Raw genomic sequence first — 26,274 nt, forward strand, 5'->3', positions numbered from 1 at the left:
TAACAACTTAATATTTATGAAACATGTAATGAGAAGCACGATAATCTACAGCATTCTGAATTGGTTTCATTCATGTCCCCCACTTTGACTTCAGACAAATGTTCCATGTATTAAACCAGTTCCTTAAGGCATCGAATAATGCTGGATTTACTTGTATGCTTAAAAACTGATTTTGAAATGGTTCAAAATTCTACTCCGTCTATAAACATTAAGCTGCAGTACTCAGATTTTTTATGCATTAGAAAGATAGGAAATACAACATTTAGTGAAAATTTGTAATTTAAATTTTAGCAGCAAGACTGAAAAAGATTTTTATTTTTATTCATTGGATGTGGGCATCGCTGACCAGGCCAGCATTTATTGCCCATCCCTAATTGCCCTTGAGAAAGTGGTGGTGAGCTGCCTTCTTGACCCAGTGCAGTTCATGTGGGGTAGGTACACCCACAGTGCTAGCGGTTAGATACAACTGAGTGGTTTGCTAGGCCATTTCAGAGAGCATGTACATTGCTGTGGGTCTGGAGTCACATGTAGGCCAGACCAGGTAAGAACAGCAGATTTCCTTCCCTAAAGGACATTAGTGAATCAGATGGGTTTTTACAACAATCAACAATGGTTCCATGGCCATCATTAGACTATCTTTTTAATTCCAGATTTATTAGTTGAATTCAAATTCCACCTTCTGCTGTGGTGGGATTTGAACCCATATCCCCAGAGCAATACCCTGGGTCTCTGGGTTACTAGTCCAGTGACAATACCACTATGCCACTGCCTCCCCATGTTCAAGAGAGGTGTAGATCAAGCGTCCTTGGGATCCATTCACCAAATGTTTGGAATCTCAGGACCCAAAATCATTAGCAAGTGTCTACATAGAGGGAGAGAAAAAAAAGAGGAAAAACAGACACTCAGCAAGTAAGGCAGCATCTGTGGAGAGAAAAACAGTTAATGTTTCGGGTCTGTCATCTTTTATCAGAACTGAAAACGTTAACTCTTTTTCTCTCCACAGGTGCTGCCTGATCTGCTGAATATTTCCAGCATTTTCTGTTTTTGTTTCAAATTTCCAGCATCCATAGTATTTTGCTTTTGTCTTGGAGAAACACTCAGCAGGTCTGTCAGCTTCTGAGAAAAACCAAGTAAGTCAATGCCTCAGGCATAGCCCCTTTCGGCAATTTTAACCCACTGGGGATGGAGCAGTCGTACAGTTAAAATCATGTGAAAAATTCCTGCTCACTGCCTTTTCAACTGGGCCCTTATTTTTAGACAATCAAAGCACCAATCTGACTCGAGTGGGAGCCTCATTAATACATGCAAATTGGGATTCTACCTGGGGCCAAGAGGAGTGCTCCGACCGGTTCCCCAAGGAAAATCTGTGCCCATGCTGCCCAAGGCTTTCCCCTTCCCACTTAAGACCTTGCTGAATTCCCCTCTTTTTCCAGGGTGGCGTGCTGGCAGCCAGATAGTTATTCTTTGCACTGTCTGATCAGGTGCATCCGAGGATACGGAGGGAAGCAAGAGTGGTAACTACAGAGGCACTGGTCGTAATCTTCTGATTCTCTTTTGATACAAGTGTGGTGCCAGAGAACTGGAGAACTGCAAATGTTACACCCCGGGTGGCACAGTGGTGCAGTGGTTAGCACCGCAGCCTCACAGCTCCAGCGACCTGGGTTCAGTTCTGGGTACTGCCCGTGCGGAGTTTGCAAGTTCTCCCTGTGACCGCGTGGGTTTCTGCCGGGTACTCCGGTTTCCTCCCACAGCCAAAGACTTGCAGGTTGATAGGTATATTGGCCATTGTCAATTGCCCCTAGTGTAGGTAGTTGGTAGGAGAATTGAGGAAAGGTGGGGATGTGGTAGGAAATATGGGATTAAATGTAGGATTAGTATAAATGGGTGGTTGTTGTTCGGCACAGATTCGGTGGGCTGAAGGACCTGTTTCAGTGCTGTATCTCTCCATGACTCTATGACTATGACTCTATTCAAAAAAGGGTGTAAGGATAAACGCAGGAGGTCAGGCAGCTTACCCTCAGTGGTGGGAAAGCTTTTAGAAATAATAATCCAGGATAAAACTAACAGTCATTTGAGCAAATGTGGATTAATTAAGGAAAGCCAGCACAGATTTGTTAAAGACAAATCGTGTTTAATCTGATTGAGTTTTTCAATGCAGTAACAGAGAGGGTTGATGAGGGTAATGCAGTTGATGTGGAATACGTGGACCTGCAAAAGGCATCTGATAAAGTGCCCCATAACAGGCTTGTCAGCAGACCTGAAACCCATGGACGCATGGATACGAAGTTGGCTGAGTGACAAGAAAATGAGAAGTGGTGGATGGGTAGCGTTTTGGACTGGAGGAAGGTATTTGGTGACCCCCAGGGGTCAGTAGTAGGACCACTGTTTTTCTAGATACTTATTAATGCCCCTAGACTTGGGTATGCAGGGCACAAATTCAAAATTTGCAAATGACATGAAACTTGGAAGTATTGTGAACTGTGAGGAAGATAGTGATTAGACATCAAGGAGGCATAGACAGGCTGGTGGAATGGATGGACACGTGGTTGATGAAATTTAATAGACAGGTGTGAAGTGACACATTTTGGTAGGAAGAACAAGGAATGGCAACATAAAATAAAGCATATAATTCTAAAGGGGGTGGAGGAGTAGAGGAACCTGGGAGAATATGTGCAAAAATAGCTGAAGTTGGTCAGGCAGGTTGAAAAATGGTTAACAAGGCATATGGGATCCTGGGCTTTATAAATAGAGGCAGAGAGTACAAAAACAAGGAAGTTATGGTGAAACTTCATAATACACTAGTTTTGCCTCAACTGGAGTATTCTGTCCAATTCTGCACACCACACTTTAGGAAGGATGTGAAAGCATTGGAGAGGGTGCAGGGGTGACGGTGACATAGTGATAATGTTACTGGACAAGGAATCCAGAGACCCAGGCTAATACTCTGGGGGCACTGGTTCAAATCCCACCATGGCAGCTGGTGGAATTTAAATTCAATTCAATAATAAATACAATTGATCAATGAAAATCTGGAATTGAAAGCTAGTCGGTAATGGTGACCATGAAACTACCATCGATTGTTATAAAACCCATCTGGTTCACTAATGCCCTATAGGGAAGGAAATCTACCATCCTTACCTAGTCTGGCCTACATGTGACTCCAGGCCCACAGCACTGTGGCTCACACTTAATTGCCCTCTGAAATGGCCTGGCAAGCCATTCAGTTGTACAAAACCGCTACACAAAAGGCGAAAAGAAATAAAACTGAACAGAACTCCCAGCATCAACCCAGGTACCGGAAACGACAACAAACCCAGCCCTGTCGACTCTGTAAAATCCTCCTTACTAACATGTGGGTGCTTATGCCAAAATTGGGAGAGCTGTCCCACAGACTAGTCAAGCAACAGCCTGACATACATAGTCATACTCACGGAAACATACCTTACATCCAATATCCCAAACAACACCATTCCAAGGTATGTCTTGTCCCCCGGCAGGACAGACCCATCTAAGGTTGCAGCACAGTGGCATACAGTCGGGAGGGAGCTACCCTGGGAGTCCGCAACATTAACTTCAGACCCTATGAAGTCCCATGGCATCAAACATAGGCAAGGAAACCTCCTGCTGATTACCACCTATCGCTCTCCCTCAGCTAATACATCAATACTCCTCCACACTGAACACCACTTGGACGAAGCACTGAGGGTGGCAAGGGCACAGAATGTATTCTGGGTAGGGGGGCTTCAATGTCCATCAGAGTGGCTTGGTAGCACCAGTACTGATTGAGCTGGCCGAGTCCTGAAGGACATATCTGTCAGACTGGGTATGCAGCAGGTGGTGATGGAACCAACAAGAGGGAAAAACCTATGGGGAAAATCCGTGGGATTGGGACTCACTAAGTAGCTCTTAGAGAGCCAGTGTGGACACAATGGGTCGAATAGACTCCTGTGTTGTAACCATTCTATGCTTGAGTGGGCAGCTGGCTAGCAGCATGCAAATGAGACCCAGAAGATATCCTAAGGCTTAAATAGATAACATCAGTGATGACCTGTACCCTAACTCCCCTCCACTCCCCTCTCTGAAACCTACTCCCAGTTAAAATTCCCCCTTTTTGTGTTTGGACATATCCTTTCTCTGTAGATGCTTCTAGCATCTTCTGATTTATTTCAGATTTACAGAAAATTTGTCCAATTCATAAAACACCACTTCTGAACCAGAAAAGGCCACTAACTGCCTAAGTCAAACACAAACACACATTGAGTAAACATATATTATACATACAGCTTTGGGGTACCCAAAGCTCCACTTCAAGGATTCTTGCAAGCGTGACATGAAGGCCCTAAATGTCAACTATCACACCTGGGAGTCACTAGCTGGTGAAAAAAGGGAAATAGCGACACATCCTGTGGACTGGTGTGAACTACCACAACGAACAGTTGCTACAGCAGCTTGGCAACAGGTGCCAATGTCAGAAACAACACACAGCATCACTTAACAGCTTCACATGCGGCACTTATGGCAGAACCTGCATCAGCAAAGGTGCACCAAGAGAAGACATCCCACTTAAATGGATTATTTGCTGCGTGTCCATCATCTTTCGTAGATGGAAGGATGCCAACCAACCATACATACAGCTATTCACAATAATTGCTAGAAGAATACCAGTATATTACTGGCTCTTGCTCTTTTGGTGGATATTCAGCATTAGATCTCATTTTCTTTATGATCTTAATAGCCAATGGACACTTTCCCTCTGTAAGAAGCTTCTGCTCAAGCTGAATTTAAAGCAACTTCAGAGAATTCCAAGATCCATTTTCATTCCCATCAACTTGTGAAATCATTTTAGCAACTTCTACTTTTTGAATAATTTGGCCGGGGAGTAGGGGTGGAACCCTTTCAAGTGAAGCATCCAAAACAGAATGCACCTTCATGCAAGACAAGAAACTGGGCCCCTTTGATGATTACTTGAATGTGCATTTGACATTAATTTTCAAAGTTGTAACACTGGGTGCCCAACACGAGAATTAAATGGAAATGAAGATACTGGACAACCATCAAATGTCACCATGGTAAACAAAATCAACCTATTGATGTTATCAGAAAAAAAAAGAACTTTACACACTTAGCCGAGGCCTCCCTGATGTGTAGTTCCTCTTTTGTGCCCGATTCTTTGGCATTAAAGATCTAAGTTATTTAGAAGTTATTCCCTTCTAAATGTTGCCTTTCCAACAAAACACATGCAGTGATCTTGGACCCTTTCGGGCTAAGAGTCCACTAGCAAGGGGAAGGAAAGCAGACACACTTTTTACAGAATGCAGAAGTATTACAAAAGTTCAGATAAACAGTTGCGAAAGAGACTACTTAGTCACATACCTTATAAATTATAAGAGTCTCTAATTTCATGCTAACCACACCTTTTTGCACAGTTTTACTGAAACTCCAAACTATGACAATTCTGATGAATTCTACTTAATCCAACAAAAAATATACTTTCTGCAATACCTTATGGCAGTTTAAAATAGGTCATCTGTATAACAAGCAACTAATCGCCTAAGTTACAAGTCACCAAATACAATTATATTCAGTTACATTGAGTCTACAACACAAAAACATGCCATTCAGCACAAATGGTCTAAGCAGCTGTTTCTGCTCAACATGAGCCTCTTCCCACCTCTCTTCATCTGACCCTTTCAGCTTACCCTTCTATTTCTTTATCCCTCATGTGCCTATCTAGGATCCCCTTTAGTACATTGTTGCTATTTGCCTCAGAAACTGAGGCATTCCACATTCTTACCACTCCTCTGGTAGAGAAATTTCTCCTGAATTCCCTATCACCTGACTCCAGTTTTGGTCCCTTCACAAGTGGAAACTTTTTCTCCATATGTTCCCCATCAGGCTCTTTCATTATCTTGAAGACCTGCTTCAAGTTACCTCTTAGTCTTCTGCTGTTCAGTCTTCCCAAAATTATACTCTACATCCCTGCAGTTTATGTACCACACAAACAACCCGAGTGATATAACTGAACAGGAGCCTATTATCATACAGTTTATATGTACAACTGTCTCTTTGCTTATGTTATCCAGCGGCAAGGCTCATTCAAGATTTAACCAGTATCAACACAACAGTTCAAGTACGTTTAAGAAAGAGGGCTTTTTAAAATGGTACAATTATACAAAATTAATTTCATCAAACTTGTTTTAAAAAGCTTGCTTTAAAGAATTAGCAACTCCTTAAGGACAATTAAAAAAGCCAGTTCAATTTACAGTAAACTTCCAACAGCATATGAGAAATCTTCCTATTTTTAAAAGGAACAGTAAAAAAGTTAGTTTGTTAGATGAAACTGTCCACTACAAGATGCCATCGAAACATGTTAAAAATATAAATGCATGAGCATTCTTACACCTGACCTGCCATTCGAGATTAGAGCCATCTGAGACACACTCAGCATTTGTGCAATACTGTGTTAGTTTCCCTCACGTTTATGTCCATTATGGCAATGAGTTAACATGTCCAAAGTTAAAAATGAGGAAATTAGGACAAAAACATGAAGTAAACAGTTCTTTTCAGCTGAAGAGCAATAGGAGGACATCTATTAAAGAAGTCAAACGGATCTGCAATCTACCGATTGTCTCTATTTGTAAATTCTGAATTGAACAATTAATTTAACCACGTTTGCCATTTCCAGATCCTCCAGATAATATTTCTATTCCTTAAAAAGATCCATCTGGTTTAATATTCTGCTTGTTTTTCTCACAGCTGTAGAGCAACTTATGCTCCATTTTGCTGCTATTGGGAATCCATTCTAATAATTTAATTATCTTTGGTAACTGACTTTTCTTAGGGCTCCCAAATCCTTGTTATGTTTTGATACCTTGTCCCAAAATTATTAAAAAAGCTATTTTGAACTCCATATTCTTGTCATTATCACTCAAAATTGTACTAATCACAATTTTAGAAACAGAAATTCACTTACATATTCACCATATGTAGTGTCTTGCACTGGGGGTGGTGGCGGCCTGTAACCTGGTGCTCCTCTTGCTCTTGGTGCTGGGACCCCACGTCCCCTAGCTCCAGGACCTCGACCTGGAGGTGCTCCTCTGGGAACTGGTCCCGCTCGTGGTACTGCTGATGTGGGGGGAGGAACTCCACCACGGCCTCTGGTAGAGCACAAAAGAGAAACAACAGAAAGTTCACAGAACCTTTTCAAGTCGGATGCAACAACACAAAAAAGTAAGGACTGAGATAAAGCCATCAAGCCACAGACCATCAGTAAGTCACTCTCATCTAATCTATGTCATCTTGAGGAAAGGCTCTACAAAGATTCTCCTTTTTTTCTCCACCAGACTATGTAATTGGTTAGAAACTGGTTTCCTTCCTGAGTATGCATTTCCATAGTGCCATCAGCACTAGGCAATACTAAGCTGCACACATTTTTCTTTCTTTGGGATGGGGTGTTGGATTTTGACTCTTGTTGATAGCATAAAATGTGTAATATCAGCTCGACCACCCGTTGAACACCTCTTCCAATTTCCGTTTCCCTTTTCTCAATGAGGTGGCTTACTTTGCAGTAATATCTGTAACGCTTAATATTTACACATGCTTTAATTAAGTCCCATCACCCTAACTTGCCTTCTTTTTAGACCGTCAAGTTCACAGCTTATCCCCTTTACACTATTTTGATCTTGCATTTCTCTACTGTTTTCAAAGTGAGCCTTTGTTCTGGTAAACAAAGTGTATCTGACCAGTGAATTGTAACTTTCAGAACATTCTAAACCCTGAACTAATTAATTGTTTCTGTAATTCCTGTATCTTTATTTGCTGTTGCTATGTATGCCTATAGTTCAAAAATCATATCTTAATGCTTCTAGTATACAATTAAAAGCACTTAATAAATTGTTGCATATTTGACCTTTGGCTTTGAGATTTTCTCTGCAAATATGAGCATGAACAATAGATATTTGTAGGAAATTACTTCAAATGATATTTCGGAGGAGTTAATTTGTTTATGCTAAGTACGTACAAATTTAATATTGGCAAATTGTGGTTTAGTTGTGGTATTCTCTATAACTATGTTCATACTGATTCACTTCTGGCAAGGCAAAACTGATTTTGAAATTAAGTCAAAAGCTTACCAGCCTGCAGCAGGCTGAACTGCTGGACATAATGAAAAAATCAAATGCTCTTACCTGCTTATTGCTGGAGCAAGTGTTCCTCGACCCCTTACTGGCTTCCCTCGAACTACTGGAGTTTCTGGACTCTCTGGTGTACCATTCAAGTAGGACAATTCCTGAAGCTGCTGTTGTCTAATTTCATCATTGTAATCCTGCAAAAACATACACACACATTACAAACATGACTGTAATCCTGGTGGGGGATGGGGATTTGGGGGGGGAGGGGGGAAAGAGAGGGGGGAGTGGAATTTGTCTTTACACTGGTATTATTAGGCCTTTCAATCAATTTTATTATGTCTGTTAATATACTAAGTTTCTTCTGTTCAATAATCATCTGTTCCAACTCCGATGCTGCTGCAATCAAAAAAATTTTGCAATCATAGTAAGAAAATTAGATGGGAAATGAAGATTTAGTTTTGAAGGAAGTCATTTTATCACCAGAGAACTCTTTAAAAAAAGTGATATCCAAGTTATTGACTTATAGTCTGTTTTGACTGACTTTAATGTTTCTGTTTAAATATTGGGCAAAAATAGAAAACTGTCTACAGCAATACTTGTTTTAGGCATTGCTTATATTCGTCTTTATGTTTTGTGCCAGTTAATGATAAAACAGCTTGCATCAATTTCTGAAGCTCTCTCAATTCTACACACTTGCATACAACATAAGTAGTGGGTGAGATGAGACCTTACACATGATCATTGCAAACTGCCACAGCATTTCTTCCTTGCTGTTAAATTGATTATTTTCTTTTCTTTTGATGAAACACTCATTTTACAAGGATATTTCCCCACATTAATGCATTATTTTTGAAAGCTCAACCAATAGTTAATTGAGAAGTGGAGTATTGAGCGTCAGTGGTTTCAGATATGTGACAATTAAATAAAATGGCACTGAAGTGTAACAATAATTTAATCTTGGATCACTATATCCAGTGTTAAATAGATGTGTTCTGAAATGTAACACAAACATTGCACAATATAGCCTAGTGAATGCTGATAACTGCAAACAATGCTGCTGGTAGGAAGGAACTAAATTCATCTATAGATCTGAAATTAGTTAGAGGAAGGTCAAGAAACTGCTGAGAGAAAAAAAAGGAACAAGAGGAATATAATGAAATAACGAAACATGCAAATGACATTAGCAATTCACTGTTCAAGTATATCAGGATCAAAAAAGGAGTATAATTAGTGGAGAAATTCACAGAATGGTCCACCCTAGGATTTGAAGAGAAGAATGAGATTTACTTGATAGATTCAAATTATCTATACTTATAAAAACCTCTAAGAAAATTTCATCTCTTTCCCCAGTCACTGTCTCAGGTTGAATCAAGTTTGCACTTTACCGACCTATTCAACCCAAAACTAAGCTTCCAAGCCCATGTCCCGTCAACCACTAAGATTGCCTATTTTCACCAAGGGGTGAATTTCAACTCAAAAACCTGTGGGTTGGGATCAAATGAAATGTTAGAATTCAAAAAATTTCAAACGCGTTCTGAACACATCTACTTCCAGTTTTAATGGAGGCTGGACAAAGGGTGGGCAGCTAACATGCTCTCAGGAAGTGGGTGTCCATTTAAGTAATTTAATGAGACAGTGTTTTTCTCGTTTAACCTTTTTAAAAAACCTGGCGGCTGAAGGGAAGTGAGAACTGCTTTGGGGAGAAGGTAAAAGCCTCTGCAGCACTGCTTGTGGCCGGAAGGAGCAGGAGGGCTTCCTCCACCCACACCCCTCATCCCCAATCTCCAAGTTTACCTGCTTCCCTTGCACAGAACCCTCATCATCCTCTGATATTAGTCCCCCCCAAACTTCCACCAGCAGCTGCAGGCTTCTGGCCTGATGAGATGCGCTCCTGCCCGACAGGAAGCCAAGCCTGTCACATCAGGCTGACTTCCAGGTGGGATCCTGTTTTAAAAAAACAAGTTAAAACTCCACTGCATGTGGTCTGAAACTCCGCCTCCTCTTACCAAACCCACCCTGCTAATATCAGGGCCAAAGTCATGATTAACCACAAGTCCTGTCCTCACCGACCTAGATTAGCTCCAGGTCCCTGGATACCTCAAATTCTCATCTGCGTTATCTAAATTCCCTTCAGGGCCTTGACTCTCCTGATCTCTGCTACCTCTTCCAACTTGACAACTCTAACCGTTCTCTTACCACCGAGTCCCTGCTTTTACAACTGGTTTTGTGCATTCCCATTTCCTTTTGGTCCACCATTGACAACTATGTCTTTAGCCACCTAGCTTCCATGCTTTGGCTTTCTTTCTCCAAGCTCATTTCCCTCTCCACCTTAACATTCACCGCTGATCAAGTCTTTCTCTTTTTTTGTGTGAAGGTATTTGGAGTGCTTTTCTATGTTAAAGGAATTATATAAATAGAAGATGTTTTTGCCTAGACAAGTTAATGTAAAAGATCCCACAGACCTATTCAAAGCAGAGGAATAAGTTCTCCTATTGTCCTGGGCAACATTCCTCCCTCCACCACCACGAACAACTACAGATTATATGATCATTTGATGTTTGTGGAACATTACTGTGAGCAATGGTTGCATATCTGCATGCATAACACTGACTACTGTGCAAAGTAAATCTGTTGCTTATAATGCAATTTGGGATGTGATGAGGTATAACTCAAGATCTTGCATTTACTTCTTTCTATTAAATCCACAATCAAAGTAAGGAGATGAACGAGTAGTTTTGAGGAATAAAAACAGAAAGTGCTGGAAATACTAAGCAAGTCTGGCAGCATCTGTGGAGAGAGAAACAGATTTAACGCTTCAGGTCGGTGAGCTTTCATCAGACCCATTAGAGTAGCATGGAGGGATAGGCTTTAGAGACCGACGTCTTCTGCATTGCTATCGCAATGCTGATGTACTGTTCACCAGTATAATTACACTTCCCTCAATCTACGGGCCTTACAAAGATGCAACAGTAACTTGCATTTCTATAATGAATTTAGTGCAAGAAACCTTCCTCAAGCACTTCATACAAGAGAGGTGACTGAGCAGGAGGGAATTTAGAAAGGATTGTAAAATGCAGTCAACAAGATTTGTTTGAGGTGGTTTTTAAAAGACGAGAGGCAGCAGGACAAAGAGGTATAAGGAGGGAGATCCAGAGTGCAAGCCCAAATGCCATCACCATTAACAAGCATAAATTGCATATAATTAAGGAGGAAAAATGGACTGAGATTAGATTTGCCTAATTTGCACTCATTTAGCAAACAATCCAATTTTTGTTTGAGTTGAACCTGGTTTAGATAAGAGTAAGGAGGGAATCAAGGTGGAATGATTTCCCCTACAAAAATAGCAACAGAATTGTGGAACAACTTACCAGTGTAGAGGGTAATGAATAGCATAAATGGGCTTGAGGTGATTAGATATATTTCTGGAGAGAAGGCATATGGCGTGGAGACAGATTATAGGCCTATTTCGCTTGGTCGGAGCGAAATGGCATTTTTTTTCTCTTAAAATTCTAATCCCCTTATGTATTCTTAGAGTTATTTGCTCAAATTATAATTCACAAACAAGGTAAAAAAACAATGCTTCTGTATGAAACTTAGATGTGTGAAGAACAATTTGACGACTGACCGGTATGAGAAACTTCTTTACTTCCTCTAGAGCATGTCCCATTCTTGCGTAGGCTTCTGATGGTGGAGCAAATACTTCAATCAGTACATGCAAATCTTCATTAAGATGTGCATATTTAGATTCTCCACTCTTCCTTAATTCCTCTTCCTTAAAAAGATGTAAAGAAGAAAGAAGCCTATTAGCCAGCTTTTAGTGCATCCTACATCAGATCTAGACCTTTAAAGTTGACTGCTAACTGTATATTCAACCATTTTTCATATACTTGTCACGAGACAAGTGAGACGATGGAAAAAAAACTCAAACTGAATTTTATAAAAACTTGCTTTCCTTTTTTATAAAAAAAAGACTGGTCTTTTAAAAAGTAACAATGTGCTCCAAAATGGCCCCCAAAAGGTTAAAAAACCTGGCTTTGTATATTCAAAATGTCCACTGGCTGGTATGAAGAATGCTTTCAAACTTAAGATGTGTCAATTGCACCCATCCTAAACTCATCAAGCGACAATTTTGAATTGAATGGGTTCTTCTGAAACAAAGAAGGTGTAAAGTAGCCACATCCTAGGCCATTGTCGGTCACTACAGGGGGGAAAAAAAACCCCGTCTCCCAGCAGAGGTGAGATGTAACAAACTTTTACTTTAAAAACGGAGCCAGAGACAGAGACTCCCAGAAAGAAGCATCACCGGACAACCAAACATTCATGATATGTGGGCATCGCTGGCTAGGACAGTATTTATTGCCCATCCCTAATTGCCCTTGAGAAGGGGCTGGTGAGGTGGCTTCATAGAATCATAGAAAGTTTAAGGCACAGAAAGAGGCCACTTGGCCCATCGTGTCTGTGCCAGCTGAAAAACAATCCACCTATTCTCTTCCTACCTTCCAGCATTTGGTCCGGGGCCCTGCAAATTACAGCATTTGAGGTGCATATCCAGATGCCTTTTGAATGAGTTGAGGGTCTCTGCCTCAACTACCCTTTCAGGCAGTGATCCCATCCTCTGGGTGAAAAAGCTTTTACTCATCTCCCCTCTAATTTTTCTACCAATCACTTTAAATCTATGCCCCCTTGTCACTGGCCTCTCTGTTAAGGTGAATAGGCCCTTCACTGCCACTCTATCCAGGCCCCTCACAAATTTGTACATTTCAATCAGATTTCCCCTCAGCCTTCCATGTTCCAAGGAGACCAACCCCAGCCTATCCAATCTTTCCTCATAGCTGCACTTTTCCAGTCCTGGCAACATCCTCTTAAATCTCTTCTGTACCATCTCTAGTGCAATTACATCCTTTCTGTAACGAGGTGACCTGAACCGCACACAGTACTCAAGTTGTGGCCGACCCAATGAGTTATAGAGTATCAGCATAACCTCCCTGCTCTTAGATTCTATACCTCGGCTAATAAAGGATTCCATATGTCTTTATGCCTTCTTAACCACCTTAATGACCTGTCCTGCTACCTTCAGGGATCTGTGGACATTCACTCCATGGTCCCTCACTTACTCTACACTTCTCAGTATTTTCCCATTTATCGTGTATTCCTTTGCCTTGTTTGACCTCCCCAAACGCATCATTTCACACTTCTCCAGGCTGAATTCCATTTGTCACTTTTCTGTCCACCTGACCAGACCATCAATATCTTCCTGCAGTCTACAGCTATCCTCCTCGCTATCTACCACATGGGCAATCTTTGTGACGTCTGCAAACTTCTTGATCATGCCCCCTACATTTACGTCCAAATCGTTAATACATACCACAAAAAGCAAGGGACCCAGTACTTCGTGACAGTGAGTTGCTGCAATGCATCTTGTAGATGGTACACACTGCTACCACAATGCATTGGTGGTGGAAGGAGTGAATGTTTGTACATGGGGTGCCAATCTAGCGGGGTGCTTTGTCCTAGATGGTGTCAATCTTCTTGAGTGTTGTTGGAGCTGCACCCAATCCAGGCAAGTGGAGAGTATTCCATCACAGACTGGTGAGGACAAGGTCAAGTATATTTGTCCCTCTTGTTGGTTGCCTCACCATCTGCCGCAGACCCCATCTAGCAGCTATGACCTTTAGGACTCGGCCAGCTCGGTCAGTGATGATGCTACCGAGCTACTCTTGGTGATGGACATTGAAGACCCCCACCCAGAGTAGATTCTGCACCCATGCCACCCTCAGTGTTTCCTCCAAGGTGTTCAACAAGGAGTGCTGATTCATCAGCTGAGGCGGGGGAGGGGGCAGTAGGTGGTAATCAACAGGAGGTTTCCTTGCCCATGTCTGACCTGATGCCATAAGACTTCATGGGGTCCGGAGTCAACGTTGAGGGCTCCCAGGACGATTCCTTCCCGACTGTATACCACTGTGATGCCACCACTACTGGGTCTGTCCTGCCGGTGGGACAGGACATACCCGGGGATGGTGATGGCAGTGTCTAGGACATTGTTTGTCAGGTATGATTCCGTGAGTATGACTATGTCAGGCTGTTGCTCGACTAGTCTGTGGGACAGCTCTCCCAACTTTGGCACAAGCCCCCAGATGTTACATAGAAAAATAGAAAATAGGAGCAGGAATAGGCCATTCGGCCCTTCAGGCCTGCTCCGCCATTCAAAAAAGATCATGGCTGATCGTCTAATTCAGTACCCTGTTCCCGCTTTCTCCCAGTATCTTTTGATCCCTTTGGCATTAATATATCTATCTCCTTCTTGAATATATTTAATGACTTGGCCTCCACTGCCTTCTGTGGTAGAGAATTCCACAGCTTCACCACCCTCTGAGTGAAGAAATGTCTCAACTCGGTTCAAAATGGGCATACCCCATATCCTGACACTGTGACCCCTGGTTCTTGACTCCCCAGCCATCAGGAATACAATCCCTGCACCTAGCCTGTCTAGTCCTGTTAGAATGTTATAGGTTTCTATGAGATCCCCTCTCATTCTTCTAAACTCTAGGGAATATAGGCCTAGTCGACCCAATCTCTCCTCATACGTCAATCCTGCCATCCCAGGAATCAGCCTACTAAATCTTCTTTGCACTCCCTCCATGGCAAGAACACCCTTCTTCAGATAAGGAGACCAAAACTGCACACAGTACTCCAGATGTGGTCTCACCAAGGCCCTGTATAACTGTAGTAAGACATCCTTGCTCCTGTACTCAACTCCTATTGCAATGAAGGGCAACATACCATTCGCCTTCCTAACTGCTTGCTGCACCTGAATGCTTGCTTGCAGCGACTGGTGTACAAGGACACCCAGGTCTCGTTGCACCTCCCCCTTTCCCAATCTATCACTATTCAGATAATAATGTGCCTTTCTGTTTTTACAACCAAAGTGGATAACCTCACTTAATCAACTTCTTTGTCCTCCTTTGCTGAATTCTAAACTGCTCTAAACTGCTCCCAATCCTCAGACTTGCTGTTTTTACTGGCGATTTTATATGCTTTTATATGCCTCCTCTTTGGATCTAATACTATCCCTAATTTCTTTTGTAAGCCACCACGGTTGAGCCACCTTTCCGGTTTTATTTTTGCACCAGACAGGAATGAATAATTGTTGTAATTCATTCACATGTTCTTTAAATATTATCCATTGCCTATCCACCAACAACCCTTTTAGTAAAGTTCCCCAATCTACCATAGCCAACTCGCACCTCATACCTTCATAGTTTCCTTTATTTAGATTCAGGACCCTAGTTTCGGATTCAACTACTTCACTCTCCATCTTAATGAAGAATTCTATCATGTTATGGTCGCTCCTCCCCATGGGACCCCACACAACAAGAATGCTAATTAATCCTTTCTCATTGCACAATACCCAGTCTAGGATAGCCTGCTCTCTAGTTGGTTCTTCAACGTATTGGCCTAAAAAACCGTCACGCACTCCAGGAAATCCTCCTCCACAGTATTATTGCTAATTTGGTTTGACCAATCTATATGTAGATTAAAGTCACCTATGATTACAGTTGTACTCTTATTGCATGCATCTCTAATTTCCTGTTTAATGCCATTCCTTACATCTCCACTACTGTTTGGGGGCCTATAGACAATCCCCACCAACGTTTTCTGCCCCTTGATGTTTCTTAGCTCCACCCATACAGATTCCACATCATGATTTTCTGAGCCAATATCCTTCCTCACTATTGCAATGATTTCCTCCTTTTCTAACAATGCTACCCCACCTCCTTTCCCCTTTTGCCTGTCCTTCCTAAATACTGAATACCCCTGGATGTTCAGTTCACATCCTTGGTCACCCTGCAGCCATGTCTCCGTAATCGCAACTATATCACAACCATTTATATCTATTTGCGCTGTTAATTCACCTACCTTATTGCAAATGCTCTGTGCCATTAAGACAATGCCTTTAGACTTGTCTTTTTAACATTGTTAGTCATCTTAGCTTTATTTTGCATTATGGCCCCATTTGTTTCCTCACCCTTATTTTCCCTGCCTTCTACTTTTGCTTCTTACCTTTCTGTCTTTCATTTCTATCCTTGTTTCCCCCTTCTCTGTCTTCCTGCTCAGATTCCCATCCGCCTGCCATTCTAGTTTAAACCCTCCCCGACAGTACTAACAAACACCCCTTCCCCCAAGGCAATTGGTCCCGGTCCTGTCCAGATGCAACCCGACCAGCTTGTACTGGTCCCACCTTCCCCAGAACCGGTCCCAATGTCCCAGGAATCTGAATCCCTCCCCCTTACACCATTTCTCCAGCCACGTATTCATCTAATACATCCTGCTATTTTTGCTCTTGCTAGCACATGGCACTGGTAGTAATCCTGAGATTACTACCTTTGAGGTCCTACTTTTTAATTTACGCCCTAACTCCCTATATTCAGCTTGTAGCACCTCATCCCTTTTTTTAACCTATGTCGTTGGTACCGATATGCACCACAATAACTGGCTGCTCGCCCTCCCCCCTCAGAATGCTCTGCACCCGCTCAGAGACATCCTTGACCCTAGCACCAGGGAGGCAACATACCATCCTGGAGTCTCTTTTGCGCCCGCAGAAACGCCTGTCTGTTCCCCTTATGATTGAATCCCTTATCACTATAGCCCTGCCACTCTTTTTCCTCCCCTCCTGTGCAGCAGAGCCACCCATGATGCCATGAACTTGGCTCTTGCTGCTTTTCCCTGAGCCATCTCCCCCAATATCCAAAGCAGTATATCTGTTAGAGAGGGGGATGGCTAAACGTGCTATCCACAATGATCTCAGCATCATGGATGCTCCACAGTGAATCCACCCACAGCTCCAGCTCTGTAATGCGCGTAGCCAGTAGCTGCAGATGGATACACTTCCTGCACACACGGTCGTCAGAGACACTGGAAGCGGCCCTGATTTCCCACATAGCGCAGCAGCAGCATATCACGGGTGCAAGATCTCCTGCCGTGACTTACCTTTAGATTACTTAGTCACTCCAAACACTACCCACTACAATCTAAAGTTCTTACCTTTACTTTTGAAGCTAATGGACTGCAGTAGTATAAATATAGAAAAACTCACCTGAACCTACTTACCAATCAGCTGCTTCCCTGTGCTCACATCACTTTTTGAATCCTGACTTCACTTGGAATTCCGCCGCCTGAAGGTCCCACAGGTATCCCTCTCCTCAGTTCCTCTTGGGTCTCAGCCTCTCTGCCTCTGTTTGCGCCCTTTCTCTCTCTCTCGTGCTCCACCTCTCCCCCAGCGGCTCTCTGTTCCCCTGCTCTCACTGTTGATAGTGACGTCACTCTGATGTCACTTTTCAATTATTCCCCTGCTCCGCTCTCCCACTCTCTGACTCCGGTTATTAAGGAAGACTTTGCAGGGTCGAAGGGCCTGGGTTTGCCATTGTCATTTCCGGTAGCTAGGTCGATGCCGGGTGGTCCTTCTGGTTTCATTCCTTATTGACTTTGTTGCGGTTTGATACAACTGAGTGGCTTGCTAGGCCATTTTGGAGGACATTTAAGAATCAACCACATTGCTGTGGGTCTGGAGTGACATGCAGGCCAGACCAGGTAAGGACAGCAGATTTCCTTCCCTAAAAGGACATTAGTGAACCAGAAGGGTTTTTACGACAATGGTTTAGTGGCCATCATTCGACTAGCTTTAATCCCAAATTTATTAAGTGAATTCAAATTTCACCTTGTTGTGGTGAGATTCAGACCCATGTCCCCAGATCAATATCCTGGGTCTCTGGGTTTCTCGTCCAGTGACAATAACACTCCCCTACTGCCTTTTCCTAATTGTCCAGCTAAGGGCTGGGAGAAAATCCAGCAAACCAGAAGGAAGGCACCCTGTAAATTCTACATGTTTAACTTATGCAGCAGTGAAATTGGAAGTGATTGTCTGTCTTCAAACTGAACTTTCAACCAAGAGGAAGATTTACAAACACTTCCGGCCTGCAACCAACGAGAACTTGACTTCCAAGAGAATTCAAAGATTTACCATGAACCCTACCTCACCTGAAAACCACTTACCCCTTTTCCTCTCAATCTGTCTCTTCGTGTGTGTGTGTGTGTGCGTGCGCAACAGTGCGAGTGAACGCATGAGTGGATGTGGTAAGGCATATTGCTCAATAAATAATTGATCTTCTGCTTTCAACCTACAAGAAAATCTGTTGCTGTCTGTTTATTTGACAAAATAAAACAAAGGGGTTAAACTCTAATAACAAAAAAGGCTGATGGGCATGCACATGAAATGCTTGGTGCATTGGCAGGCCTGCTAGAAAGCCTGCAGTCACCATCAAGGAGCATGGAGGCATCCGGCACCAACTTGGCATAGGGCTTTACGCAGAGTTTGGAGCATATCCTTTCCAATGTGGAAGCAATGGTCAACTTCATGAGCACAATTGTGGGCCCAACCACAGTGCAGCGTCTGATAGCTGATGTCTCAGCTGGCAATGTAGCACAAGCTGAAGTCACAGAATGTCTGGCTTCTGCAGTGTAAGTTCAGACTGAAGTCACGCAAGGTCTACCTACTGCCACGCAAGCTCAGACTACTGCCATCATAGCTATGGACACGAGTGTGCAAATGATTAAGCAGGGTGTCACAGTAGTTCAAGCAATCTCTCCTTCAACACATTGCTAGGATTGCTGATGTGCCACTCCATTGAAGTGATGCAGCTTCATAGGGCACAAACTTGCTATCTTCACTCATTCAAGCTCCCACCACTGCTCTTGCTATTGCCCTTCAGCCAAGACTGCTGCCACCCATGCTGAGGTGGTGCAATCCGAAGCAGGAGCTTCGAGGGCCAGAGCTGCTCGAGGTCATCCTTGAAGGCCATCTGCAATCTTCCCCAATGAAAGTCAGCAGCCTTCTGGCAGCCTGCTGCAGCTGCTGGGTGACACTGTGTAGGAGCACTAGGACAGGTAAAGGCACATGGAAGACAGGCAGTAAAGGAATCTACAAGTGGACTTTTGTATGAAATACTGGATAGTTTGATTTATAAAGTTGATTTGGAATGTTAGCATTGTGGTGACTTTTATGTTGTGACCGTAAGGATGCTGTAATGATCAGTAACAGAGGGAAGGTGCGATGTGGGACTGCTAGTGAATGAGGAATTGGGGTTGTTTTCACTGGTGCTGCAGTTGGATCAACCCGAAAGGGGATATGTTGTTTGCCTCCTCCCTTCCTCCTCACAAGAGCTGTGTCCTCATCACAAGAGCTGTGTCCTCATCACAGCAAGAGGGGGGAGGAGAAGGAAGAGTTGGGCTCTTATCAGGATGCCATATCCACCCAGGATTTTCAGAGAGAAGTTTTCCTACCTCAACTTCAATGAGCAATAGTGCGTTAGGCACCCGTTTCAGTAAGGAGATGCTCACAGAAATCTGCCACCTGTGGCAGGCAGACCTGCAGCCAAAGAGCAGGGCGAGGTTGTGCAGGATGCAGCAGACTATCATGAATTATGACATGCACACTGCTGAGTACTGCAGGGATCTTACAGAGTAGTACAGGCAGTAGAAGCATTGCCTTAAGCATCCCAACGGTCTGCTCGATTACAGATGTGGTCAGCAGATTGTTCTTTCCCAGTCGCCATCCTCTGGTTTGTTGTGTTGGCTCAAATACAGATGGTACAGCAGACTGCCAGGTAATGAAGGCATTATGATTGCTACCAAAATACCAGGCAGTGACTTGCATGATACACTGAGTATAATCACACACCAGCTTTATATTGTTGGAATGCTATCCCTTCCAATTGCAGTATATTTCAGAACTTACAAGTGATGCCCACAAAGCAATGTGTACACAATTAATGGCACCCTATATCTTGGGGAAGCCTGCAATCCTGGCGAAGCCGCAGGCTCACTCCACCGGCTTCTCTGTATTCAATTCTCCTTGCATAGAGCCACAGTGGTCCTCCCCTATACAACAATGGACGGCAAACTGGGAAATATTACAAATATTGCCTGCTCCAGCCTCAAAGGAGCCTGATGCATGCAAGTTCAATGCCATGGTTACATTCACAGCTACTGTGAATGTCTTCTTCACCCTGCGCTGAGGCTGCAGGTCTGCCTTTGACAGGTGGCATATTTCTGTGGCAACCTCCTTAGTGGAAGAGAGGTGACTAACGCACTATTCCATATTGAAGTTGAGATAGGAAAATTTCTACCTCAAAATCCTGGACAGCAATGGCATCCTGCTAAGAGCCCTACTACCCCATATCCTTTAAGCAGCTATTCCTCGTCTGTGTTGACTCTGCTCATTTCCCTGTCATGCTGCAGACCAAGTAGGTTAGAATCTACTGCACCTATGTCTGGCAGCATGTGGTCTAAACAGAATTCTAAGTCAGAACTAAGGTCTTCATGAGATGTCAATAACTTTCAATAACAGTGTAAACCACTAAACATTTCTACTAACTTAGTAGCTGGTAAAAATCAATCAGAAATTAATCTGAAAGTAGTTGAAGATTCTATTATATAGTGGTGGTGATGTCCTTCCTGCTGCTGAACACATGTTGAGTTGTGCGAGGACACTAACTGAACCATTCAGGTCAAAAACGGCATCTCTGGTGTCAAATCATTGGTAGACACTGACCGACATCATGATCTGCCTACTCAGCATACTTCCGCACACGCTCTCTGCGCCTGTACCAATGCCCTTAACAAAATGGTTAGCACCGCAGCCTCACAGCTCCAGCGACCCGGGTTCAGTTCTGGGTACTGCCTGTGCAGAGTTTGCAAGTTCTCCCTGCGTCTGCGTGGGTTTCCGCTGGGTGCTCCGGTTTCCTCCCACCTCCAAAAGACTTGCAGGTTGATAGGTAAATTGGCCATTGTAAATTGCCCCTCGTGTAGGTAAGCGGTAGGAGAATGGTGGGGATGTGGTCGAGAATATGGGATTAATGTAGGATCAGTATAAATGGGTGGTTGTTGGTCGGCACAGACTCGGTGGGCCGAAGGGCCTGTTTCAGTGCTGTATCTCTAAATAAATAAATAAAATGGCGTCCATGTGGCCAGCATTAGAAATGTGCACTGGTGCCGCAGACGCCATTTTGGATTCGAAACAGCACCCATAGCACCAAAATACAGACGCTACGCAATCAAATTTTGCATCCGATATTTCTACAATAAAGCCTTAGGTTGCCAGTACTGTGGAATCTATCCCTTTTACATTCCAGATTGGATTTCAGAGCACTGGAAAACATACAAATAACTTGGGATGTACAAATTTTCCAACAGAGAGCTGTTTTAAGCTGTGGGCTACAACCGTTTACAGATCGCAATATCTTTCCCAATGATAGATAATTTGGACAGTCTATATTTGCTATTATGACTGTTGTTATGCCCAGAAATGCAACAACAAATCATTTACTTCACAGCTCTAGAAGTCAGAGGTGCTCTAGAGGAATGTGGGCATTTAACATTTATTAAATCTAAACAGACATTTCCTTAAAACGTTTTTGACTACACTGAATGCAACCTCAGCCAGACAGCAACAGTTTCCTCAATATGATATCATTCTCAATGAGCTGGTACTGCCAGTTAAATAGAATGCCCAAGTCTATGTGCTTTCAAGATATCAAAAATTAAGCAATGGAGGCCCCAGGAGAACAAAAGAAACAAAGAGAGACTTGTTTAGACTGCAGCTATAGTAACAGAAGTCTAGTGCACAACTATAGCAGTTGTCAAATTTCTCACACTATCAAAAGAACCCGCTTTTTCTTCTCCAGCTCATATGCACTTCCAGGAGTGTCCACAGCCTTCTATTAATCGAACACAAGAATCCATTCTTAATTTGGGAATCTGGGTATTAAAGGTCAGCAAGCTTTTTACGTTGGAGAACTTAACAGTCAAGCCCTTCCTCTTCCAATATCTACACCTGTGAACTTTTCAGCAATAGTCACAGGTAGCAATCAACAGTGGAAGCTAGGCTGAATTTTCCACTCACTAATATTTGGGTGCCAAGGTCAGATTTAGTGGCCAACAGTTTCCCTAGTTGACACAGCTCGATTCAGTATACCTGGTTTGTATGGATTAATAAACACACAAGGCAATGCCTATATCCATTACACAGTCAGGTAAGTAATCCTTAACTTTCCAATTTAAAAGTTTTGCTGTTGAAATTTCAGTCCAGTTAATATGCTGTGAAATGTAAGCAACACGTTTTCAGAATAGCAAAAAAAAAAACTCAAACTGTCATTTAATTTCCCCCACAACACTCAGCTTTTTTTCCCCCATCGTTGACTTGTTACCATCTTGTAGAATAAGAAATAAATTAACATTTCCACTGGATGAAATTACTTTAAAATGCGCTGTATCCAATTTTATCAGCTCACATATCGGTCGTTAAATTTTAAAGATGAATTTTGAATAGTCTTCTTTGAACAAAACTGCTTTTTAAGCATGTTTGTGATTTTTAAAAAAATCCATACTGTCAAGCCAGAGCTAACATTTTGTTCTATACTTTAAAAGTATTCAGAGCTTCTGGCGTTGCCCACTTGCAAAGAAATAAAATTAATTTCAATAGTTATTACAAATATAAATTAAAATAAATATTTAATACCACACATTTGCAAGTGACTTAAATCACAATCTGCCCCTTCGATGAAAGTTTTTATAAAATAGATGACAGAGATACAATGAGGGTGCATTTCCTTGGCAACACGATACCGCTCAATTTCCTTAATATTCCTGTTATGTTGAAGTCGTCTTAGAATAGCAATTCTGTAGTTGCCAAAAGCTATCCTCAAAGGAGTCTGGAATTTTTATGCCACCAAAAATCTTGTAGACTGCCAAAAAAATATTAGGATGGCTCTCTGGCTAAATTTCTACCAGGTATATAGAAAAAAAATCCTCATACAAAAAACTGTCCATACTCCAAATCGTTAAGAACACCACAACATAAATGTGCACATCCCCATTACATATGAGGATACATTCAGGGTTGAATTTAAATGCCATTATTCTGTACACTTATTTGCAATTTATTCCTTTGTTTATTTGCATTTATTTCCTTCATTGTAAAATTTGCTCTAGAAGTCATACCTTTAACCAGGCCTCAGGCACTAGGTATAAGGGGCACTTAAAGTTATGAGCAGTGCAACTGATTGCAGATGTGCAGTTCTCCCTTTGGGCTCCCTCCAAAATTATAAGTAGCTGAACGTGCAGGGAGCAAGTGACCACAAATGAAAATCTGACGTGATGAGCTTTACTCCCAAGACCACATGATAGACATTGCAAGTATGTCTCTTAACAACAACAAATATTTATATAGTGCCTTTATTGTAATAAAACAAACTTCACAGGAGCATTATAAAACAAAATATGACACTGAGGCATGTAAGAAGACATTAAGTCAGATAACCAAAAGCTTGGTCAAAGAGATAGGTTTTAAGGCAGTCCTTAAAACCTGATAGCAAAGATCAACACCACTTATTCAGGTAAATGTACCAAGGTCAGACTTACACAACAAGCAATAACCCTTCACTGACAGCACCCTTAAATGTCAACAGTTCTCACTACGTGGACAAAATAAATAAATAATTGACAGCATAAGGTACAAAAAAATCCTAATGTTATTAAGTTTAATTCTCTGCAACTTGTTGGCTTTCAAAATAGAGTGCTCAAAGTGATTGCTATCTTTAAACTTTATGAATGTTACTTTAAATCAAAGACACAAAGATAAGTGCCAATAATCTTAATGGATAGCCATGAAAACATTACTGAAAGAATGATGCAAACTGATATCCTATTCTACTTACTTCAACCAATATTTCAGAATAAGTTTGAGGAAACTAGAATGGAAGGGGAGAAGCAAAGAGGAAAGAAAAATGCCCCAATAAACTGCCCCGTTAACCTACAAATGTGACCAAACCTTACCTTTGCTTTGTCCCGCATGGATCCTTTACCCAAAATAGACATTTTTGTCAGTGTTTCTTCCTGCAACCTCTTCAAAGAATTACCACGTGGGCCCAACAGTTTACCAACAAAGTTAAACTACAAGTAAAGAGGGAAGAAAATAAAAATCATATTAATTCAGATATAGTTAGCAGAAAAACATCCTGGAATGAGTCAATCAGTGCAGTTAGATTCTCTTTTTTAAAAAAAAGTACCAACCAGACGACCCATCTTTCCTCATTCAAGAAATAGTTGCCTGCCCATTTTTGATTCTGTTTCAACTGGCACCAATAAGTGAGGTAGTAGGTAGTGAGGGGAGCTCCAGACATGCATTTCTGTTGATGGTTAATTTTTTCAGAAGTGAAACATTTTAGAATTACTTCAGAACAAAAACTATACAATTTTACTGCACTGTAATGTATTCTTGGCTCTGTTATGAAGGTGCTTCTTTTTCTTTTGTTAAAATTTTTTTGAGGAATTCATAGTCAAACTGAATCAATGTTGGGTCAGTTTTTTGTTTAGAGAGAGTCATCAAGGGGACGCTGAAAGAACTGGTTTGGCAACAATGTACTGGTTGTCACATGACTCAAGTTAAAAACAGAACGGAAACCCTGGTAACAGGAGAAGACGTGAGCAGAGAAGTGACAGACGCCCCTTAATTGGACAAGGCCAGGAGTGTGGAACCTGAGGTGAGCCATCCTTGGACAAGGGGTGTGGGTTTGCCTGGTCAGTATGTTTCTCACACTAACTGTTCCTTAGGAATGTGTCATGTCTGGGTGATGAGATAAGAAGAGTGTTGTTGAAGCATCATGTCTCTTTCTGTTATTGTGCTGTACCAGATGCAAGGCCAATTGTCAGATAGGTATGTAAACGAAGGATTGAAAATTACTGTATCTTATTCGTTTAGTGCAAAAACTGAATTGTAATATTATTGGTGCTTTAGAATGCAAATTAAGGATTGAACTATTGTTGTAAGATTATTGGTTGCAGAATAGTATAATTGCCATTGTTTTACTGAAATCCTTCAGAACATCACACTGAGTCTCAATGTGAGCTCTACTGTGTTTGTTCTCCTTGTGCACAAGTTAGTAAAGTAGGTTGCGAGTACTCGCCGTGCCAAGTCTGTTTATTTTACTACAGTTTCTACAACAGTTTCTTGGAGGTTCCACCGAGATGACGAACCCCCAGAGTGCTAGCACAGGAGAATAGCGTGGTGCCTCGCGGGTCAACAGCTCGATGACCGCGGCTGCCTGATTTCGGCATTACGAGGTTTTGACCGAAGAAACGCACACGCTCACCTGTGTAGCACTACCGGGGTAAGTCAGAAGTTGAGGGAAGTTAGAGTCCCCCTCAGGGTTCGAGTCCCCAGAAGTTTGAGGGAGGTTCGAGTTCCCCTCGGGGTTCGAGGCCCCGGCCTGACGTCAGAAGTTGAGGGAGATTAGAGTCCCCCTCAGAGGGTGGTTAGAGACCCCTCGGGGTTAGATACCCCCGTCCAGATCCGGAGAAGTTTGAGGGTGGTTAGAGGCCCCCTCGGGGTTAGAGGCCCCGTCAGAACCAGGTCGTCGAGATTGGTAGGTAATTTGGACGCCGGCCGGCAAGGTAAAGTCTAATTAGCTTTTGTTGTAATTATGGGAAATTCGTTAACAAAGGGGACTGGGGTCCCCCCCAAGGGAACACCTAATGGATATATGTACATACATTATGGGCCCGAAAGCATTTTATATGTCTCGAGATGGGTGAAATGGACGCAGGGTAGGGAAAAGATGTTCCTGCCCGACAGTACCTTTAATAAGGACCGAACTGAGAGTTTGGGATGCGTTTTGGGGGAGATGGAGAAAAGTGGCAAAAAGGACATAGGTTGGTCTGCGTATCTTACGTAGCAGAGGGAAATGCAGAAGCGCTTAGATGAGTCGCGGAAAAGTCAGGAAAGTGCACGAAAGTCTGAGGAAGTGAGACAGGCACCCAAAACCAGGATCCTGGTCGCGCAAACACAAAAGGTGCCGGCTCCTAAGAAGTCTGAACCTCCTGTTGAACAGAAGGAGGAGGAAGAGGATTGGTCACCACTGTACCCCCCTCCGCCGGTCCCTCGTGTAGGAGAGCTCGCAGCGCAACCTCACCCTCTACCGCCCCTATCACCACCTGGGAAACCCCACCTTGCCCTCAGCCCCCCCATCAAACTTGCCCTCCCCTGACAGTACTTCGGGCAGCACGGGGCCCTCGCAGGGCACTAGGTCTCGGG

At 42.7% G+C, this 26,274-nt stretch overlaps 1 protein-coding gene across 2 annotated transcripts in view; it reads right to left on the minus strand.

Moving 5' to 3' along the window:
• Positions 1–26,274, minus strand: part of LOC137369818 (KH domain-containing, RNA-binding, signal transduction-associated protein 3-like) — a 327,473-nt gene that overhangs the window by 128,843 nt on the left and 172,356 nt on the right. For both annotated transcript variants that reach the window (XR_010975020.1, XM_068031372.1), the window contains exons 3-6: positions 24,018–24,134; positions 11,755–11,901; positions 8,187–8,323; positions 6,974–7,157 (exon numbers count right to left, since the gene is read on the minus strand). Coding sequence is in view for 1 of the 2 variants with exons in the window: in XM_068031372.1 (XP_067887473.1) it covers positions 6,974–7,157; positions 8,187–8,323; positions 11,755–11,901; positions 24,018–24,134 (585 nt within the window). In the remaining variant the exon portion in view is untranslated. The remainder of the gene's footprint in view (positions 1–6,973; positions 7,158–8,186; positions 8,324–11,754; positions 11,902–24,017; positions 24,135–26,274) is intronic.

Source organism: Heterodontus francisci, chromosome 5 (genome assembly GCF_036365525.1).
Source record: "Heterodontus francisci isolate sHetFra1 chromosome 5, sHetFra1.hap1, whole genome shotgun sequence".
Classification (NCBI taxonomy): domain Eukaryota; kingdom Metazoa; phylum Chordata; class Chondrichthyes; order Heterodontiformes; family Heterodontidae; genus Heterodontus; species Heterodontus francisci.